At 40.8% G+C, this 22,369-nt stretch overlaps 1 protein-coding gene across 3 annotated transcripts in view; it reads left to right on the forward strand.

The window, feature by feature from the left end:
* arhgap26 (Rho GTPase activating protein 26) overlaps positions 1-22,369 on the forward strand; it is a 278,476-nt gene that overhangs the window by 253,747 nt on the left and 2,360 nt on the right. For all 3 annotated transcript variants that reach the window (XM_012958569.2, NM_001126773.2, XM_031897634.1), the window contains 2 exon segments: positions 3,532-3,636; positions 18,461-18,549. In XM_012958569.2, coding sequence (XP_012814023.2) covers positions 3,532-3,636; positions 18,461-18,549 — 194 coding nt within the window.

Genomic DNA, 22,369 nt, shown 5'->3' on the forward strand with positions numbered 1-22,369 from the left:
AATGGGGACATTTACTGACACCCTGGGCATAAGTGAGAAGGGGAGAAAAAGCATTACCCATGTTGTTTATTTTTAAAAGCACATCTTTGGTGGGTCCATGGCTGCCTGGTCTTACCATCTGCCAAATAAATAATACAAGTCTCTGTTGCAGCCTGCACCCATCTGAGAGAGGCATAAGTTAGGGCATTCATCTCCCCATGGGCCATTTCAGCTGAGATTATTGGCTAATCACCCTGTGGGCCATTGCTCTAAAACACGCACATTGTTTTCAGGCAAAAACTATTAATTTAATTCTGATAATATTTACATAGTTATAGTTACATAGGGTTGAAAAAAGACCAGTGTCCATCAAGTTCAACCCATCCAAGTAAACCCAGCACACCTAACCCACACCTACCAATCTATACACTCACATACATAAACTATAAATACAACCACTAGTACTAACTGTAGATATTAGTATCACAATAGCCTTTGATATTCTGATTGATCAAGAACTCATCCAGGCCCCTCTTAAAGGCATTAACAGAATCTGCCATTACCACATCACTAGGAAGGGCATTCCACAACCTCACTGCCCTCACCGTGAAAAACCACCTACGCTGCTTCAAATGGAAGCTCCGTTCCTCTAATCTAAAGGGGTGACCTCTGGTGCGTTGATTGTTTTTATGGGAAAAAAGAACATCCCCCAACTGCCTATAATCCCCTCTAATGTACTTGTACAGAGTAATCATGTCCCCTCTCAAGCGCCTCTTTTCCAGAGAAAACAACCCCAACCTCGACAGTCTCACCTCATAGTTTAAATCTTCCATCCCCTTTACCAGTTTAGTTGCACGTCTCTGCACTTTCTCCAGCTCATTAATATCCTTCTTAAGGACTGGAGCCCAAAACTGCACTGCATACTCAAGGTGAGGCCTTACCAGGGACCTATAAAGGGGCAAAATTATGTTCTCATCCCTTGAGTCAATGCCCTTTTTTATACAAGACAGCACTTTATTTGCTTTAGTAGCCACAGAATGACACTGCCTGGAATTAGACAACTTGTGATCTACAAAAACCCCCAGATCCTTCTCCATTAAGGAAACCCCCAACACACTACCATTCAGTAGATAGTTTGCGTTTATATTATTTCTACCAAATATTGTTCATTTAAGATGTATAAATGTTTCTTTTCAACACATGTATGTGATAGAACTCATTGCAGTTGTGCAGCTTGTTAGCCTGGAGTATATCAGCGCAGAAAACTGTGGCTAAGGGCTGAGCTGATGCTCCGTTATAGGCTTTGTCTCTGGGGCACAGCTGTTATTTCCTCCCAGCTCTTTTCTCTTAAAGACAAAACTTGTTTTTCTCAAGGCTGGAAAGTTGAGCTCGATTCCCATTTCTTTTAAATCCCATTGGGACAATATATTTCATGGAGCAGCAGTGCGAAAGCAATTGCCACAAAGCCCTTTGTGCAGTGAAAAGGACCATGTAATAAATATAAATATATTGTTTATATTGGCTAGCCCCGAGTGTCTCTAAGTTAAGGCTTTTTCTTTTGCATGCTCTTATATAGCCCCCAGTAGCACACACACAGTGCCAGACATGCTGCTTGTTCTCCAGAGCAAGGATACAGGGAGCACATCTAAACTTGGCCTCAACCCTCCCCCATCCCTTTTTTTTTTTGGAAATTCAGCTTCATCAGTTCCTTCAGTGCCACATTAATCAGGTTTCAAGCTATAAATACACCAGATTCAGTTATGCACTAAATAGCTGGAGATAACAGAAAATAATCATTATTATTAATAATCATTAAAAAAAAAAGACTGGGGAAAAAAATCACAACTAATCTAAGGCAACTTCTTTCCTCAATTGTATTTTTCTTCCTTGATCACTGGCAAGACATTTTTCTTGAAGTGCTTCCCAACTGCAGAATTCCCATACTCTGCCTGTGCTACCCTGCCTGTGTGTGCCATATTCTGCCTACCCTGCCCTGCCTGTGTAAGCCTATGCTGTCTGTATGTGCCATACTCTGCCTGCCCTATGCTGCCTGTGTGTGCCATACTCTGCCTGCCCTAGCCTGCCTGTGTGTGCCATACTCTGCCTGCCCTACCCTGCCTCTGTGTGCCATACTCTGCCTGCCCTATGCTGCCTGTGTGTGCCATACTCTGCCTGCCCTACCCTGCCTGTGTGTGCCATACTCTGCCTGTCCTACCCTGCCTGTGTGTGCCATACTCTGCCTGCCCTACCCTGCCTGTGTGTGCCATACTCTGCCTGCCCTATGCTGCCTGTGTGTGCCATACTTTGCCTGCCCTATGCTGCCTGTGTGTGCCATACTCCGCCTGCCCTGTGCTGCCTGTGTGAACCATACTCTGCCTGCCTTACCCTGCCTGTGTGTGCCATACTCTGCCTGCCCTACCCTGCCTGTGTGCCATACTCTGCCTGCCCTGCCTGTGTGTGCCATACTCTGCCTGCCCTGCCTGTGTGTGCCATACTCTGCCTGCCCTGCCTGTGTGTGCTATACTCTGCCTGCCCTATGCTGCCTGTGTGTTCTATATTCTGCCTGCCCTATGCTGCCTGTGTGTGCCATACTCCGCCTGCCCTGTGCTGCCTGTGTGAACCATACTCTGCCTGCCTTACCCTGCCTGTGTGTGCCATACTCTGCCTGTCCTACCCTGCCTGTGTGCCATACTCTGCCTGCCTTGCTTGTGTGTGCCATACTCTGCCTGCCCTGCCTGTGTGTGCCATACTCTGCCTGCCCTGCCTGTGTGTGCTATACTCTGCCTGCCCTATGCTGCCTGTGTGTTCTATATTCTGCCTGCCCTATGCTGCCTGTGTGCCCTATGCTACCTGTGGGAGGTGAACCTGGTGGGGAGTTTGTTCTGGGAGTTTGTTAACAGTTGATTAGGGGGTCCCTAAGGTGTTAAAGTTATGTGCTGGGGGTTGCTGTGCTATCCACAGGGGAGGAGGAGGCATATGGATTTAAGAGTATGGCTTAATATAACTTAATGAACTTTTTTCACATATGGGTGATATTCCTACAGTAGGCACCAACCATTTGTCTTTTTGGTGCACTACAAGCATTAATATGAATATTGTTTTAAAAATGTTTGTCAAAACATTTTTAGCATTAGTCTCTGAGGGTAGTGCTATGCAGTGATATTAGTCTCTGGGATTAATTTGTGTTAGTCACGCACCGGGCAATGGTTCTTTTGGTACCTGTGATTAGTGTTCCCAAGCAACAAACACACAGCTAAGCGTGCAGAGCCATTTTCATGGACATCAGGACACCTTACACAAATTATTTAGGTATTTAGTTCATCTTTTTGCCAAAAAGTTTAGAAAACAGTGAATCCCTGTAATGTAGTCTAGAATTTCTCCCCAACAGAAGGTTTCATCACATGTCGCTCATTTGCTTTGATATTTCTGCTGCATTTGGCTCTGCTGATTTTACAAACTGCTAATGTTCTGAAAGGCACCCAAATTGATACCAATGTAAATGGTTTTTGCCAGACATTGAATTTATGTGCTGTTTTTTCCTTTTCTTGACAGTTCATTGAATCCAAGCCCAACATCACCCCCTACGTGCCCAATGTTCTCTGCTCCATCCAGTCCAATGCCGACATCTTCAACTTCCAGCGACTCCTCCCCAGTAAGGTCAGTCGGTTCTACTATCATATACTGGATTAGTAAAGTCCTGAGTATTATAAGCAGAGATTGTAGTACTGATTTATTTCTCAATAATTAGTTCCAGGTATATGGGATCCCTTATCCAGAAGCCCTTTATCCAAAGTATGGGAAGGCTATCTCCATTTTAACCAACAAAATCTATACTTTTAAAAAAAAAAATCCCTTTTCTCTTGAATAATAACACAGTACTGTACCTTGTACTTGATCACAACTAAGATAGAATTAATCCTTATTGGAGGCAAAGCAAACCTATTGGGTTTATTAATGTTTAAATGATTTTTAACAGATTTGAGGTACAGTAATGTTAATTCTGGATAAGATTATTGTGCATTAAAACTTAAATCTCTGTGGGATCAATATTCTGCTGTGTCCCCTCGCACTGCCGTCTCGCCAAGTGGGCTAACCACTAGTGTGTCACTACCGAGAATATGGCACAATACATAATTAATAATGATTTTAGAAAAGCTTAGAGAAGCCCATAAAGAGCAATACTAATGCTGTTTAGCACCACTGACATTGGATCCCTGGAAGCGATCTAATTGCTACTCGGAAAATGTTAGATATCAATTGCACCCGATTCGCAGAAATGCACACAAGCAGTAGCTTTCCATTTGGCACATTTCAAGCAATTGCGACTAATTGTGTGAATATTATTCTTTATTTATATAGCACCAACATATTCTGCAGTCGTGTCCAATGATTATACATCATCCCCATCAGTGGAACTACAAATTTCTGATATGTGTCAAAAATTGCACACTGCACTGTGGTTGTAAATGAGGCTTTGTTTGTGTAACGAGAAGCTACAGTTTGTATGGATATGTGGTCAGGAACTGCCATATTGCATAAACCACTGATGTAATCCTTATAAACAGAACCCACACTGTCTTTTACACTAGATTGCCTTTCTGTTGTAGGGCAGGCACCACGCATAACTGCAGACATGCTTAGAATCAGCAGTCAGGTTCACTTTACTGTACTTTACTATTTTTTTCTTAGTTTTTTTAGAAAAATATATAATATATAAGCCATTCATACTAATGAGTACATTTTTTTGCTACCGTATGAGAGAGATGAATGATGTGATTGAGGCTGAAGCACGCTGCTGTGTGTGTTTCTCCTGCACTTGTGCTTATTCCACACACTAGATCTCAATCTCCTGATCCTTCGCCAAGCCACCCTTATTCCCTGTATAGTATGTGACAGCGGAACTATGGCAGGAGAGCTTTCAGCACTTCAGCCAGTAAATCCGGGAGGAATTTCCAGGCCCCATTATGGCAGATTTTACTGCCGCTGGTTTTGCCTGTCAGAGCAGGTGTTGCTTGGAATGAAAGTGGAGAAGCAGCTACATTTGTGGTCGGCCATAAGGAAAGGGGCATAATGTGATATTAGGTGCCGACATTTTTATCTCCGGGGTACTAACCATTTATGGCAGGAGTTGTAAAAATACTGTTTTTATACAGTAATCTTTATTTGCAGTGCTTCTCCGGCTTATGTGACTGCAACCATAGACAAGGCTGTTATGAGCAAGGAATTATATGAAAAGGCATTTTGTGTCAATCAAATACTCCTACATTCCCCAAAATTATACAGTAATGTCAATAATGTTTGCCCCATATGTAATAAAAGGCACTAAATTTGCCCAGGAGCAGTACCCATGGCAACCAATAAGATGTTTGCTTTAAAACAGCTGACCAGTAAATTCTGCCTGACGTTTGGTTGCTATGGTTACTGTTCCTGGGCAAACATAGTGCCTTTTATTACATAACCCCCATTGTGTCTTCTTACACAACACAAATTTAAAAATGTGCCCCTTTGCTTATTATTTAATTAGCGTAGTAGTAGTTTAGTACAGGTATGGGATTTGTTTTCCAGAAGCCTGTTATACCGAAAGCTTTAAATTACATGAAGGCCATTTTCCGTAGATTCCATTTTAAGCAAATAATTCTCATTTTAAAAAATGATTTCTTTTTTCTCTATAATAATCAAGCAGTACCTGTACTTGATCCCAACTAAGATATAATTACCCCTTACTGGGGCAGAACAGCCCTATTGGGTTTATTTAATGGTTAAATGATTCCCTTTTCTCTAATAATAAAACGGTACCTGTACTTGATCCCAACTAAGATATAATTACCCCTTACTGGGGCAGAACAGCCCTATTGGGTTTATTTAATGGTTAAATGATTCCCTTTTCTCTGTAATAATAAAACGGTACCTGTACTTGATCCCAACTAAGATATAATTACCCCTTATTGGGGGTAGAACAGCCCTATTGGGTTTATTTAATGGTTAAATGATTCCCTTTTCTCTGTAATAATAAAACAGTACCTGTACTTGATCCCAACTAAGATATAATTAATTCAAATTAAACAAGCCTATTGTGTTTATTGTCAATATGATTTTGTAGATGGAGATCCAAATTATGAAAAGATCTTTTTCCAGAAAACCCCAAGTGTCAAGCATTCTGGATAACAGGTTGCACACCTGTACTTCTATGCACATTGTCGGTGTGCTATAATGTTATAACAGCGGGTGTATATAGGTCCTCTATATGTTCATGGCGAGGGCCTTACGGTGATGTCATGCGCACAATGTAGGGCTTGTTTAGCTTGCTTAGGGCAGCACTGGACCTAAATACACCCCTTTTATGGCACCTTACAAGAGTCCCTCTGGCATTTGCCAGAATCCACAGACTTGCCAGCCCCTGTTGCAATTCATAGAACATTAATCCCACTGATAAATAGTGGATATTTTGTCATTAGGCATTGGTGGAAAAAGCTTGTATTTAGTGTGAAAATGCCAATTGCTATTAGATTAGAAGATGGATACAGGCCTCACTCTTTTCCTACAGTTTCAAAAAGTCCCGAGAAATGCCGAATCTATATATGGAACAGGAATCCAAAGCAACCATTTTTACATTGTTTTTCTCAGTGCTTGAATATGTATACCCCTATAAAGAAGAGTGTCAGCCCACATGGCCTTGTGGTTTGGGCAGATGCCAGCAGATAGTGTCTAGCTTGGGATCCAGTTGCATGCCTGCTGTATAATAGCTGTAAACCTTCCATACACTGCTCACGCACCCATAACAGGCATAACTTGGGAAGGGAAATAGCAGACACCAGAGGGGCATAGAGAAAGCCCAGGAATGCGCTGTTGGACCCGTGCCACGCTAGCAGGCCAAAACAAGTGAGTGAAGTATCACAGCTCGCTCATGCCCTTGAAATCTCGGCAGGGCTGTTGAAGGGTATCACAGTGGCTGGAATGTCATGCAAGGCATTCGGAGATGCCAGAAATGCATTCTGTGTGAAATATACATAATGACGTGTACTCTGGTGTGCAGACACAAGGCTGCCGCTGCCTTACATTTCTCCCTCTGCTGCCAGAACTATGGCCGAATGCTGCTCTGACCCTGTAGGAGTTGCTCAGGGCCTGCATCCCTGTCATCCTGGATGTTTGTCAGCTTCCCAGCCTGCCACAAGCCATCAGCTCTGCATTGGCCATATCTGTTCCTCAAGTGCATATAGCGGGCAAAAAACTGAAACACTTAGGGACATATAGAAACCCACTGTAGTCTTTACATGTGGCCTTCATCTCTACGCTTCCATGGGTGCCAAATCCAATGACATTATCTACACATAGGATGGAGGTGTCCTAAAGTCTAAGCTTTTTGGACATATATGTTTCAAATTGCTTCAGAAACAGCTATCTCATCTTCACCTTCTGGCCCTATTGTGTCTCCTCCATACAGGAATCCCAAGAGTTTAAATAACCTTACTGTCTAAAATTCTAGCTGCTGCCTGGTAGGTAATTGCTGGCAATTAACTAGTCTTTACTTCAATGACACCAAAGAATGAATTATATAAAATGTATGTATTACCTTACAGCAAGGTTGGATGGCTCTTACACAGGAATGATAATGTCCTGCCAGTGGATTAATACAATAAAATAACTGCCATGGGATACCTGCATTTTCTAAATCATCCATTCATGTTAATGTATGAACAGCCCAAGTTTAGTGTCTGCATATACTTATGGGACCTGCCAGAAGTAACCTTATTCTTTACAGTTACAGAATTCTTTGTCACTAACATATGAAAATTCTAAATAAAGAGAAATTTAAAAAATATTGCACCATTATTTTAAACCAATAGAGATCTCATGTAATCCATTAAAGTCAATGTGACAAATTCTTACATCCCAAAAACATCCAGCACACACAGGAACATCAATATTTCTCACTTTTATCAAATACATTTGTGCTGGATCTTTTTGGGATAGATAGATGATAGATAAATCATTTCAGATTTCAGTTTTAAATAATATTATAATATTTCAGCCAAAGAAGCGAATCTGGCTGTGTATAGCTGCCATAAAATGCTTCCAATAACTGTTTTACCAGTATTAAATATTGAATATTAAACCTTGACCTGTGCTAGATGTAATACATATAAATATAAAAGATAAACTAGCTGAAATGAACATCACTTATTCAAGTAGCAGGTCTTTACCCTGTAATTTACATTTCTAGAATGAAAGGCATTAGGTCAGATCTCAGTGTTTTACAACATATTTGTCTTGACAGTGGTACATGCAAAACCTTACTAGGATTCTCATAATGGCTGGCTGTTCTAGTTAGTGTTAATGTGTTATGTGTTTCAGTGGCAACTATTGCTAAACACTTCTCCCAACAGATTGTAACCCATCTGCACTTATTGTGGCTGTTTTATATTTCTGCATACAGCATTCTAGTGGAAATAGCACAGCTCGGAACCTTTGAGGTTTGGTGATTTCCAGTCATAACTGAATAGGAAGAAGCTGTATATACTGCAATCTGTTACATAAAAGCGGCTGCATAACGCAACCCACCAAAGCCAGTGTCTAACTGAAATCTTGACTCAACACAAAACATACTGCTCTCCTGCTCAACAATATTTACTGATAAATTCATTTTGGTTTTTTTTTACCATTCTGTTTTGATTTATTGCTCTGTAGCTTAGTCATTTCCCTCTGTGTCACCCCTTCCAGCACTTTGGTTCTGTGCTCTTCTTCTGATAATAAACTGCTACCTACAGATAATGCACTTCTTCCACCAACATCATATGTGTTATATTAGAATTTTAGAATCATTTTACTCTTTTTAACTGATTCAACTTCAAATGAAAATAGATACTACACAGTGAAGATAAAAAAAGGTATGGCTAGATATACAGGAACCATGTCTTACATCATGCTCCTGTTCAAGGAGTAGGGCTACTTCTAAAAAAATGATTATATTGTTTACATTGTTCTTTTTCAAGCATTTCAAAATCCTTTTATTAGTACTACCGCACTATAACGCGCACCCAAGAGCCTTAAATTTTGTGTGCACTGAGTTTCAAAATCTGTAAAAATGTTGTTGTGCGACTTTGGTAAGCGCTCCGCTTGACTGACTGTCGGACCATTTTACATACACTACATACGTTGGCAGCGATAAACCAATCAGAGAACATTACGTAATACGTACAGTACGTACGCTTACCTCTGTCACGCCTCCGGTAGGTATACTACCAGTATACTACAAAACAACATTTGTTTGTCTAAGGACCCCCCAAAAATGGCACCAAAGAAGAGGCATGCTTACGAGACACAATTCAAACTACAGGCTGCCAGTTACGCAGTTGTAAATGGGAAAAGAGCAGCTGCGAAAGAATTCAACATCAATTAATCTATGGTTCGGAAGTGGAGGAAGCAAGAAAATGAACTGCGCCAAGTTAAGAAGACGAAACAGAGTTTCCGTGGGAACAAAGTGAGGTGGCCACAGTTAGAAGACCAACTTGAACAGTGGGTTAATGAACAAAGAACAGCCGGGAGAAGCGTCTCTACAGTCACCATTCGACTGAAGGCAACAACGATAGCACAAGACATGGAGATCGAACACTTTTAAGGAGGCCCGTCTTGGTGCTTTTGTTTTATGAAAAGGCGTCATCTCTCCATCCGCGCAAGAACTACAGTGGCGCAGCAACTGCCAGCGGATTACAAAGAAAAGCTGGCCATCTTCCGCACCTAATGCAGTAACAAGATTACCGACAAAAATATATGTTTTTTCCACACTTCACCGTCCCTGTTGATCTGCGACTCCATGCGCACCCATCTCACCGCTACTGTGAAAAAACAAGTGAAGCAAATTAATTCGGAGCTTGCCATCATTCCGGGAGGATTAACAAAAGAACTCCAACCTCTGGACGTTGGTGTAAACAGGGCGTTCAAAGTGAAGGTGTGAGCGGCATGGGAGCAATGGATGACAGACGGCGAACACACCTTTACTAATACTGGAAAGCAACGCCGGGCAAGTTACACCACCATATGTGAATGGATTGTGGATGCCTGGGCTAAGGTATCTGCTTTAACTGTTGTCCGAGCTTTCGCAAAAACCAGCATCATTGCTGAACAGCCACCTGCCAACGAGACTGGCAACGAGACAGACTCTGACAATGAGAGGGAACCCGGCATGTTTGATGGCGAAATTGCCCAGCTGTTCAATTCAGACACAGAAGATGAGGACTTTGATGGATTCGTGGGAGAAGATTGATTAACAAATAATGTGAGTGTATTGCTTCCATTACCGGTACTTTTTTTTTGTTAAATAAAGTTCAACTAAACTCACTGTTTTGCTTCCGTTACTTATTTTTTTTTTTTGTAGACCGTATGTTTTAGCATGCACCTTATAATCCGGTGTGCCTTATATATGTATTAAGTACAGAAATAGACCCCGTAATTGAGACTGCGCATTTTAATCCGGTACGCCTTATAGTGCGGAAAATACGGTATTTGTAGTATTACTGGTGGATATATGTTGAAGGTTTGCTGCTAGTGACTGCTCTGACCAGCTATTTTGCTGTGCTTGTGCTCTGCCATGGCGAACATGGTATGACTCTCCACTTAAGCTCCACCAGCCAGCATGATGCTCCAGAATCTGTTTTGAATTATGTTTTATTCATTTGCCATTAGAGGTAGAACAGTCCTGCTGTCAGTGTGCATGTCAGCAGATTTTAGAGCAAAAAGGCAAAACTGTTCTGTGTTACAGATAGGTTTTTATCCACAAGTGTTTTTATGCCAGCAGAGAGCCAATGCCAGTAAGGAGCAGGAAGGGCCAGAAAGGTTTTGAGCTGTATTATAAAGCTATATAGATTCATGAAGAGGGTCATTCTCCTATTTACAAAGCACTGGTAGGGCTGGTTATGAATATTAAGTGCAGTTTTAGTCTCCAGTGCTCAAATGGGATATTACTGATTTAGAGAAGGGCAACTGAGCTTGTAAAGGTTATGGAATGTCTTTATGAAGAAAGACTGGCCAGGTTGGGGTTGTTTACGCTGGCGCTTGGGGAGGATATGATAACTATCTAGAAATATACACGTATAAGGGGACTGTAATATATTGCGCTGTCACCTTAAGCTTGGGACAGCAGCTGGTCACATGTTCTCTTCTTCCTGTTCCTGTACTGTGTGTGTAGAAGTCTAAGAGCCACCATTTTGCAGTGTGCTATTATATGTTGCTGTGTTAACCTTTAGTAAAAGTTATTCTCTACAAGACCAGTTCCTGTGTGTGCTTGTCATCTGGTTCACTGTCTTATCCACATGCTTCAGAGTCTCCTGCAAAGCCAGTGCAAGGTGCCTGAACAGATTTAATCAGGGACAAGACATGGTGTCAGAAGTTGGAGTGTAACCAGAAATCTGCAAGCAAATCCCCACAGAACTGTAAGTAGTTAAAGAAGAATACACTGTTTGCTAAAGGACATTTATACAGATAAAAGACTGTGTGCCTGCCTAAAATGGAGCAGTTTAAACCTCCAAATGCTTTAATATTTTCTGGCAACCTCAGTGAAAACTGGAGGAGATGGGAACAGAAATTGCAGCTGTATCTGACTGCAACTGGTGCCTGCAAATATCCAGAGGCACAGAAAATAGCCATTCTGTTACACACCATAGGGGAGGAAGGCTTGGAGCTGTATAATACTATGAATGTGGTATATGAGACTCCTGAAGCACCAACTATGAATGAACTGCTGGCACAATTCAGAAAGCACTGCAATCCTAGAAAAAACAGTGTGTTTGAGAGATATCAGTTCTGGACACATCCCATGCCAGACACTGGGGGTATAGACAAGTTTCAGACAGAGCTGAAATTAAAAGCAAAAGATTGTGAATTTAAAGACACAGAAGATCTCATGCTCAGAGATAAAATTGTGTTTAGCATTACTAACCCTGCACTAAAAGAGAAGCTGTTAGCTGATCCTGATTTGACATTAGAAAAAGCAGTGTCAATCTGCAGAATTAAAGAGACAACAAAAGCCCAAGTTGAAGCTATGGGTGCAAGTGCAGCAGAGAGGCAAATGCAAGCACTGTCACAGAGAAAAGCAAGCAAAGAATATGCCCAGGACAGAAAGTCAGGACACATAAAGCAAAGCATGCAAAAATCACCTGATACACAGGTTTATAGCTGTAAGCAGTGTGGGCAGAGGCACAAACCAAAACAGTGTTCAGCTTATGGGGCAACATGTCATAAATGTAATGGAAAGAATCATTTTGCTAAATGCTGCAGAACAAAAAATCCTCTTTGGAAAATGAATAAGGAGAAGCCAAAGGAAATAGACTCTCTGTTTATTGGTGTCCTGCAGGCAGCAGATTTATGTACACAGGCCCAGAAATTGGATGATGCCTGGTACACAGATATAACCATTGGAGAAAATACAGTTAAATTTAAGCTAGACACTGGAGCAGAAGCTAATGTATTACCAATTGCAACGGTTAATACCATGTCCACTCCTGTGAAAATTGAACCAACTACCACTGTGTTAGTTTCATATGGGGGTACAAAGCTGATTCCTAGAGGCTGTACAACTTTGGCAGTTATGGCAAAAGGCCAGCAAGCAAAACTCCAGTTTTTCATCACAAATGAAAATACAACACCTATTTTGGGAAGGAAAGCATGTGTAGATCTACAACTCATTCAGAGAATAGATACAGTGAACGTATCATCACCTGCAACTAAAAAAGACTTAATAACAAAACACCCTGAAGTTTTCAAAGGACTCGGTTGTTTTCCTGGAAAACATCACATATATGTAGACCCTACAGTGCCACCTGTCATACATGGTTGTAGGAAAATTCCCTATGCCATCATGGACAAATTCAAGCAAACACTTACAGAACTTAAAGAGACAGGAGTTGTGAGCCTTGTGACTGTACCTACACCCTGGGTTAATAGTCTAGTAATAACAGAAAAGAAAAATGGAAACCTCAGAGTCTGTCTGGATCCCAGAGATCTTAACAAAGCTATAAAAAGACAGCACTACTCAATTCCTACACCTGAGGATGTGAGATCCAAACTAAATGGAAAGAAATTCTTTACCATCCTGGATGAGAAGGACGGTTACTGGCAAGTCGTTCTAGATGAAAAATCATCATTGTTATGTACCTTTAACACACCGTGGGGGCGCTATAAATTCAATCGGCTACCATTTGGAATAAAGTCTGCGAGTGAGGTGTTTCAGCAGAAAAATTCAGAAGCTTTTGGAGACATTGAAGGCACCCACATAATAGCAGATGATATGATTATAGCTGCTTCCACTAAGCAGGAACATGATGACATTCTGAACAAAGTTATGGAGAGAGCCCGAAAGCTTAATGTCAAGTTTAACAAGGATAAAATCCAATACTTGGTGAAAGAAGTTAAATACATGGGCCACATCATTTCTTCAGATGGTGTCAAACCTGACGATAGCAAAATCTCAGCAATACTAAATATGCCTCCACCGCAAGATAAGAAAGGTCTAATGAGATTTCTTGGCATGACCAGGTATCTAGCACAATATATTCCTAAAGAAGCTTCCCTGACTGCACCTTTGAGAATGCTCCTCAAAAAAGACATTTTGTGGCAATGGGGCCCAGAGCAGGACAAAGCCCTAAATTTGCTAAAGAGCAGCCTGACACAAGCCCCAGTTCTCAGTTACTTTGATCCAGCCAAACAACTGGAAATACAAGCTGATGCATCAAAAGATGGACTTGGAGCATGCCTCATGCAAGAAAGAAAACCCATTGTTTATGTTTCCAGAGCACTATCACGTGCAGAACAAAATTATGCACAAATTGAAAAAGAACTGCTAGCAATTGTGTTTGCAACAAAGAAATTTCATCAGTACATCTATGGGGCCAATGTAAAAGTACAATCAGATCATAAGCCTCTGCAAGCCATTCTCTCCAGGCCTATAGGACAAGCTCCTGCACGACTACAGAGAATGTTACTGCAGTTGCAAAAATATGACATATCTGTATCATACACCCCAGGAAAATTGATGGCTATTGCTGACACACTATCCAGAGCAGTTGATATCAAAAGTACAGACAATGGAGAGGAACTTTTTGATGAGAAAGTTGTCTATGCAATGCAGTCTACAGAAGCATTAAGCCCCGAACTGCTACAAATGCTAAAAGTGGAGACACAAAAAGATGATATCCTGCAAGCAGTTAAAGACATGCATATGCAAGGTTGGCCACAGCGAAAGAAACAAGTGCCATCCATCTTACACCAATACTGGCCAATTCGTCACACATTTTCAATAGTTGATGATCTTCTAATGTCAAGTGACAGAGTTGTGATACCAAAAGGTTCTCGAGCTGAAATGCTAAGGCGACTACATAGCGCACACCAGGGCATACAACGCTCCAAAGCAAGAGCTAGACTGATCATGTGCTGGCCAGGTATGTCCAAAGACATAGAACAGATGGTGGAGAACTGCGCAGTCTGTCAAGAAGAAAGACCAGCCAACCACAAAGAGACATTATTATCACATGATATACCAGACCTTCCATGGCTAAAGCTCGCGGCTGACATTTTTGACTTTAGAGGTCATGCATTTTTGTTGATTGTGGACTATTTTTCGAAATATCCAGAAATCCTAAAACTTCCGGATAAAATGTCACACTCCATAATTGCAAAACTGAAATCCGTGTTTGCCAGACATGGCATTCCAAAGGAGATGGTTTCAGACAACATGCCTTTCTCCAGCAGAGAGATACATAGTTTTGCATCCCAGTGGGGAATTCAACTAACTCACTCTAGTCCTGGATATCCTCAGTCTAACGGTCAAGCTGAGAGGATGATACAAACGGTGAAGTTGCTTTTTAAGAAATCGTTCAGCACTGGAGCTGATCCACACTTAGCACTACTACATTTAAGGAATACTCCTATCTCAGGTACCAATGTCACTCCTGCGCAACTACTGATGGGAAGAGTGTTGAGAAGTACTTTACCTGAAACAACTGAAATCCTTAAACCAAAAGTCCCTGAGAAAGCTCACAAAATGCTGCTGAAGCTACAAAACTCTCAAAGACAATACTATAACAGAGGCGCTAAAGATTTGCCAATCTTTCGAAAGGGAGAGAGAGTGAGGATACAGACCTCCCAAGGATGGAAACCTGCAGTCATTGTGAAACCTACAGCGGAACCAAGGTCATATATGGTAATGACTCCAGGTGGAGCTCGATTCCGCAGAAACAGACGTCATTTGAGACGTGACACGGTTATTCCAACAGCTGAAGATGAGGTACATCTACCAGCAGATATGAACAATGAATCTGGAGTATATCCAGTGGAATCTCCAGAACAACGAGCTGTACCTGTTGATCCTAGAGTTGATGAACCAACCCCAGCAGCTCACCAGCCAACAGGAGAACAAAGAAGCACTCGCTTTGGACGAACTGTAATAAAGCCTGCCAAGTTACAGGACTATGTTCTCAGTTAGATATCCCTAGCAAAGTCTATTATGATAATCATTTTATAATAAAGAAGTAGATTGTATGCTCGGGGGGAGACTTTGTTAAAAACGGGGGATGTAATATATTGCGCTGTCACCTTAAGCTTGGGACAGCAGCTGGTCACATGTTCTCTTCTTCCTGTTCCTGTACTGTGTGTGTAGAAGTCTAAGAGCCACCATTTTGCAGTGTGCTATTATATGTTGCTGTGTTAACCTTTAGTAAAAGTTATTCTCTACAAGACCAGTTCCTGTGTGTGCTTGTCATCTGGTTCACTGTCTTATCCACATGCTTCAGAGTCTCCTGCAAAGCCAGTGCAAGGTGCCTGAACAGATTTAATCAGGGACAAGACAGGGACCATATAATAATCTGCCTAATGCTTTTTTTTACCAGTAGGTCCTTCCAGCAGACACAAGGGCATCCATTTAAATTAGGAAAAAGGAGGCTCCATCTTAAAAGGGTTTTTTTCAGTAATAGCTGTGAAGTTGTGGGATTCTCTCCCCAAGGCTGGTACACTGGCTGATATATTAGATAGCTTTAAGAAAGAGTTTGATGTCTGTTTAGCAAGGGAGAGAATATAGGACTACCAAAATTAGGTCTTAGAACAAAGTTGATCCAGGAGGCAAACTGGAGAGGCTTCAGATCAAAAAGGTTAAACTTGGCGGACATGGAACTATGTAATGTTTTTCTATAAATATGATAAAATCTTCCTGAAGACCAGACTTAGTTCACATTAGCATTTCCTTGTGGCCCGTGGCCCTTCAGCATGTTGTGTTTCACTCTTAGTTACATGTCATGCTGTTGTGAAGTCAGAATATACTGCAACTTTATTAAGCCCAGCTAATAATAATTTCACTGCTAGGCAATGCCAGCTGGCACCAAAGGGATTACATTCTTCACATTGTATTTTTATGATTGGCGATACTAAATATAAAAAGAACATTTTTGTGATTGCATGTTACATTCTGCACTTCAGCCAAAAGTCCCCCATGCTGCTGCATTTTCCTTTTCATTGTCCTCCAATGGCAAAGTCCTTTATTGTGAAAGTGATCCCAGGATACAGTGCAGCCTGCCCTCGTAGGAAATTGCATTTACCTTGTCATAGTGACATTTCTCTCGTGACAAAATGCCCCTCTTTACAAAATAATATGCGAAGCTCTTCTGTTTTGTATTGGTCTTTAGCCAACAACCTTGAACATCTTTATTGGCTATGAAAATAGCATACGCTGCTTTATAGCAGGGAACCGATACGCACAGCCCTGCCGACGTGTTGTGTATCAGCTTGTCAGCAGATTTCCTTATGCTACAATGATGGCTTTTCTAAGAAAAAGCATTTGGCAACTTCCTCAGATGTGTTTGTAAAAACGTCTGTATGCGATAAAATGATCTTGTAGTTATGAATGCACCTTAGCCTTTGCCACTAATAAATGATATTTGCCAAAATCAAAATTTATAGAGAGAACTAGATGCCCACCCAAGTATTCATTACACTAATATTTTATTGGAAAACCAAAAGCAGTTAGATCCCTGGATTCAACATTGCATTGACCATATAGTGTCCATGAGCCCTTTGTGATTTGGTCGTATGTGAAATTCAGGACAAAATAAAACCATCTCTGAGCGGAATGAATATTATTTGATTCTTCTTACTCATTTTCTGAGAACTTTGCAGCATGGGATTTCTTCCAAGTATTGTTTTCATGTCTTATAATGTTTATATTTTTGTCTGACAATGGGAAATGAATGGGTAAATGTGACTGTTGATCACTGCAGCTATTAAATCCCCTGTTTATCATTGCACTTTATAGTTAAAAGTTTGGGTCATACAAGATGATAATGCAACTCTATGGCATATTGTTCCAGTGATACTGCCTTGCCACTTATGCACATCAGGTAGTGTATTGCATTGTGTTAAATGCAGAATAGAGTCAACACAGTAATTTGCAGTTCTGTCAATACCTGTGAGCCTTCCAGGGACAAAGGGCAGAGGGACTGCCTGCCAGTTACCTCCTATGAGATAGCTATAGTCCAAGGGCAGCACTGAGTGATCACAAAGTCCACATTACCTCAACCTCATCTCCTCGCTGTATACATTTTTATCTCATCAATGGATATGTTTGTCATAAAATGTATTTTACTAAATATTTGGTGTCTGCGTGTATCAATTTTAATAGTTTTTGTTAGATATAAATGCCTCCATGACAACACCTAAACAGTGACAAAGCTAGGCATGTTGTAGAATTCCTCTATGATTTATTGCAGAACAATTACTACTGGCACCCAACCCAACTTACAGAGGTTGCAGCTTCTGTGACTTCTGTTTTAGAGTAAGAGCTTTCATTGAATAAAAGAAAAGTAGACAGAAAGGTTGTCTGTGCGGATGTGGAATTATACATGGTCAGTATGTCTCAGCAGTTATACTCCAGGTGCCATAATATTGGGGAAAGCAAAGTGACGCCGGTTAGTGCCTTTTATTACATATGGGGGATAATGTCACTCAAACAGGATGCTATAATTGAACAGTCAAAACAAACTTTGACACATGGAGGCACTCCTATAATAATAATAATAATAATAATAAACATGCATAAAGTATATCCACACCCACATGTGCTAAACTGGTAATTTGTTTTTATTACAGTGCATATCCTTTGGCAGAAACATTGATGTGGTTAAAAAATAAAATCCCCCAGTCAGCACATGGCAAACCCCCATAGCAACACCTTTAGCGTCTCACAGATACAATAAACGATAAAGATAACGTAGTTATCTGTAATATCTTGGCTGGCTTTTCTGCAGAAATTCTGCATTAGAAGGGTGGTTAGCCGATCTGCTTGTATTTATATAGAACTATTGCAAGGGAGACAGAGAGGACTGTATAGCTGCTCTCCTACCAAGGAATCTCATGTTTTACTTTAGTTCTCTGTTCAGTGCTTAAAATGATTTACTGTGGCTGACATGTTATCTAAATGCATTTGTGCCTCCTTTCTGTCTGACAGCGTTCCAAGGAAAGCCAAGGCCCTGTATGCGTGCAAAGCAGAACATGACTCAGAACTTTCTTTTTCTGCCGGCACCGTGTTCGACAATGGTGAGTCAGTGCTTCCCAGCGAGGATGCTCTTCCCATCAGTAAGGCATTATTCTTCCGGCGCTTCCAGATGTGCTTAAAGGAGACGTGTACCAAATATCTAACTTTATGTTTTATACTTCTGATACCACAAATGTGTTATGTGTTATAGAAACACTCTCTGCTGGTCTGTGACAGAACGGCTTAAGTTAATGATACATCAAATTTCTCTTGCGTGCCAGCTGGGCAGGGCAGTGCCATACAGTAGGACCCCTATTTTATGTGTAAAACCTACTAAGACATTGCACTATATGGGTGGGGTGTATGTCCCCTTGAGCCCAGTTAATATGACTTCTTGTAATGTGTACTATACATTTTATTTAGTTATCACTTGGGTATAATAAGCTCTGTCTCACAATGTTTTTCAAGGCAAAAATAAGTTAGGGAAAGTAGCCCTTCCTCGTTATTACTGCAGGGGGCAACATAAAGGCAACGCATGCACCTTCTACATTGCACATTTGACTTATGTTAAAATTCACTGTATAAACATTTTATCTGCAAACAGATAGATTGCTGCCCTAGCATAGAATACATAAACTAACACCATACTATAAATACAGTCTAAAGGACACCATAAAGGCATGTTATTTTTCATACTGCAGCACTTTGCATTACTAGCTACAGCAATCAGAAAGGAGATAGTTAATAATAATAATAGCAGAGTTAATAATACTGTATATCACTAAATATGGAAGGACAGATCTATCCTACCCTTTCCATTCACTCACAGCCAGTGAGACATTTCTCAAAGATGGTAAAGAAAAGTTAAAAGGTTTGGGGGTTGTCCCATTAAATAAAATAGCACCCCCTGGATATCGCACCTAGAAATGTATTGATTTCCAGCCTTATTTGACTAGTTACAAAACCAATGCCATGCCTACTGGGCCTTCAGCCATGTCCCTGCTGACTTATTTTAAAAGGAATAAACTGTAGAAAGTTTGTAGCCAGCAAACTTGAAATGATGGCAGTTTGGGCAAGGCTAACGCTTAAAACCTCAGCCATCAATGCACAACAATTACTGTGACACTCTGGAACAGTATAGAAAAGGTCTGTAGTCCTTACACAGATACAGGTATGGGATCCCTTATCCGGAAACCCGTTATCCAGAAAGCTCTGAATTACGGAAAGCCTGTCTCCCATAGACTCCATTTTAATCAAATAATTCAGAATTTTAAAACTGATTTCCTTTTTCTCTGTAGTAATAAAACAGTACCTTGTAATTGATCACAACTAAGATATAAATAATCTTTATTGGATGCAAAACTATCCTATTGAGTTTAATTAATGTTTAATTGATTTTTTAGTAGAGTAAAGGTGTGGAGATCCAAATTACGGAAAGACCCCTTATCCAGAATACCCTTGGTCCTGAGCATTCTGGATAATGGGTCCTATACATGTATATAGGTGCCATGGGGCATCATGAAAATTTCATAAGTTGCTTGGTTGGACAAGACTGGTAGGGTTAGCAGTAGTTAATGCTTTTCATCTGGATAAGCAAGAAGGAAGCTGCAAGCCAAACATCTGTATCACCAAGAAATAATAGTTTGATTTATGAACCATATCCTCTTTTATGTTGGCTTTCTAATCCCTTATTCCTAAAATGTACAGAGTATTTCTTGGAAAGGATATTCTAGTGCATTGGGTAGAGAGCAGAGTCCACAGTTTCTCCTACCATGTGGTGGTCTTCTGTTAGGTGTGTCCATGGCAGCTTCTGGGTGTCTCACAAAACCCAACTACTATAAGCTGGATTTTTAACAAAAATGAAAACTCAAAAGCTTTATTAATGGAATATGGACTGACAGAGACCGACCAACCACACAACATACACAACTGGTTATAGCCAGTAGATCCCGGGACTGCTGATTCTGATCAGAATCAAGGTTAGATCCTTTGAAACGGATATTGCCCTAAAATTTATGGTTTTTCAGTTTTCCAAATAAAACAGTTGTTGTTGCTGCCTGTGCTATTGCCCTGTGCATTAAAGAGATAATTGGAGGGAGGAAAGGGTCACAGCGCTTGCGTTCATGTCTAATTTCCTGTGCTTGTGTAATTCTATTTGTAGCAATGTAAAGCTGTACAGCCGATATTAGATCAGTTTTTATGTTTCCCTTCCAACTCTCGGCTGCTTTGCCAATCCTCGCTCCATATAGACGTGTGTGTACGTTTGCTCCCTCTCCCTCGAGCTGTATACAGTGCGGAGGGACTAGACAGATATTCATCATAAAATAATCTGAATTTTGGCTAATAAGGGAGTACCATAATAAGCAATAAGCATATGACTGGTTTGTATTTCCTTATCAGACCAACCAATTCTATGATACCCAGGTATATAGGGCTACCTGTGCCAATAGGTATTAGTGAATATTTTTGAATGCAAACCTTAGTCAAGAAAAAGGTATATTTTTCCTGAACAAACAGAAGAGTCTAGAGTTAAGGTCAGATTAATCCATTTTGTCAGATCATAATGGATCTTGCTGATCTTGTGTTTATTCAAAAAGCCCAGTAAAATGCCCCATAAGTAGATACAGAACCCTTGTGCAGTATGCACGTGCCCGTGGGCATGGATGAATGGACACAACTCATCATGCTGTTGCAATAAACATTAATCTTTGATAACATCTGCCCCCCCTATGTAGTAGTATAGTGATATCTATCATTTGGAAACATGGCTTACTTCAGTTTGGAGCACTTTAAATAAGCAGAACCTCATCATTTTATCCTGTTAGAATTCAATGTTCTGGTCTGAATGGAGGAAAAAATGAATTGAATGAATGAATTTAGCATTTGTTTCTTGTGGTTTTTCCCTTATTCCTTGTCTTCTCCATCAATGAGAGATGTGAAATCCACTCTGGAAATGTAGTGTTGAATTAAAGGATAAGTGCTTTAGAGACTGTCAGTATCAATCAAAATCAGATTTCAGCCTTTACTGCCAGTGTATTTCTTTTGCTTCATCTAAACAAATTAGCATTTTTATATACAGTCAATAGAATTAGTAACCATCTGTCTGGGTTTCCTAGACAGCAAAACAAGCCCAAATCTGATTACCCACAGCAGTGCATTTATATGTGAGAGAGTTCAGGCAAGTGCAGGACTGCTGTTTCAGCCCAGGGGCATCACAATTGTCCATCTCTAGGGCTTTGCTATGCAGCATTTCATTGGTCCAGATTCCCTTCTATTCACGTGACATTGCCATTAAGTATATATCATTTTCACTGCCTTCATGGTTAGCAGGATCTACAAATGCCCATTAGATTTGTCTCTAGGGTACATTATATATTAAAATCCTTTATTTATATAGTGACACAGGACAGAGATTATACATGTTTCACATCAGTCCCTGCCCCAGTGAAGCTTATACTTTTAGGTTGCTTAAAACCACTTCAGGAACCAGTTAACGTGTCAGTTTAAGGTTTTGGAAGGACTTGAGAGCCCAAACATGGAGAGAAGGAAGCAAGCTAAGGTTGGAAACCTTTAGGGAGAGTTGCCATAATTCTATTCTAAAGACGCTGGAGCAGGGATCTCCAACCTTTTTTAGTCATCAGCCACACTCAGATGTAGAAAGTGTTGGTGACCCACTCACGCATGAAAAACTTCTTTGGGGGTGCCAAATAAGGGCTGTGATTGGCTGTTGGTAGTCCCACATGGACCGCTAGCCTGCAGAAGGCTCTGCTTGGAGCAAAACTGTCTGTGTGCTTCCAAACTTTGCCTCCAAGCCAGAGATTTAAAAATGGGCGATTACTTTGAGGCCACTGGGAGCAACATCAGGGGGGTTGGGGAGCAGCA

This window comes from Xenopus tropicalis, chromosome 3 (genome assembly GCF_000004195.4).
Source record: "Xenopus tropicalis strain Nigerian chromosome 3, UCB_Xtro_10.0, whole genome shotgun sequence".
In the NCBI taxonomy this organism is placed as follows: Eukaryota; Metazoa; Chordata; class Amphibia; order Anura; family Pipidae; genus Xenopus; species Xenopus tropicalis.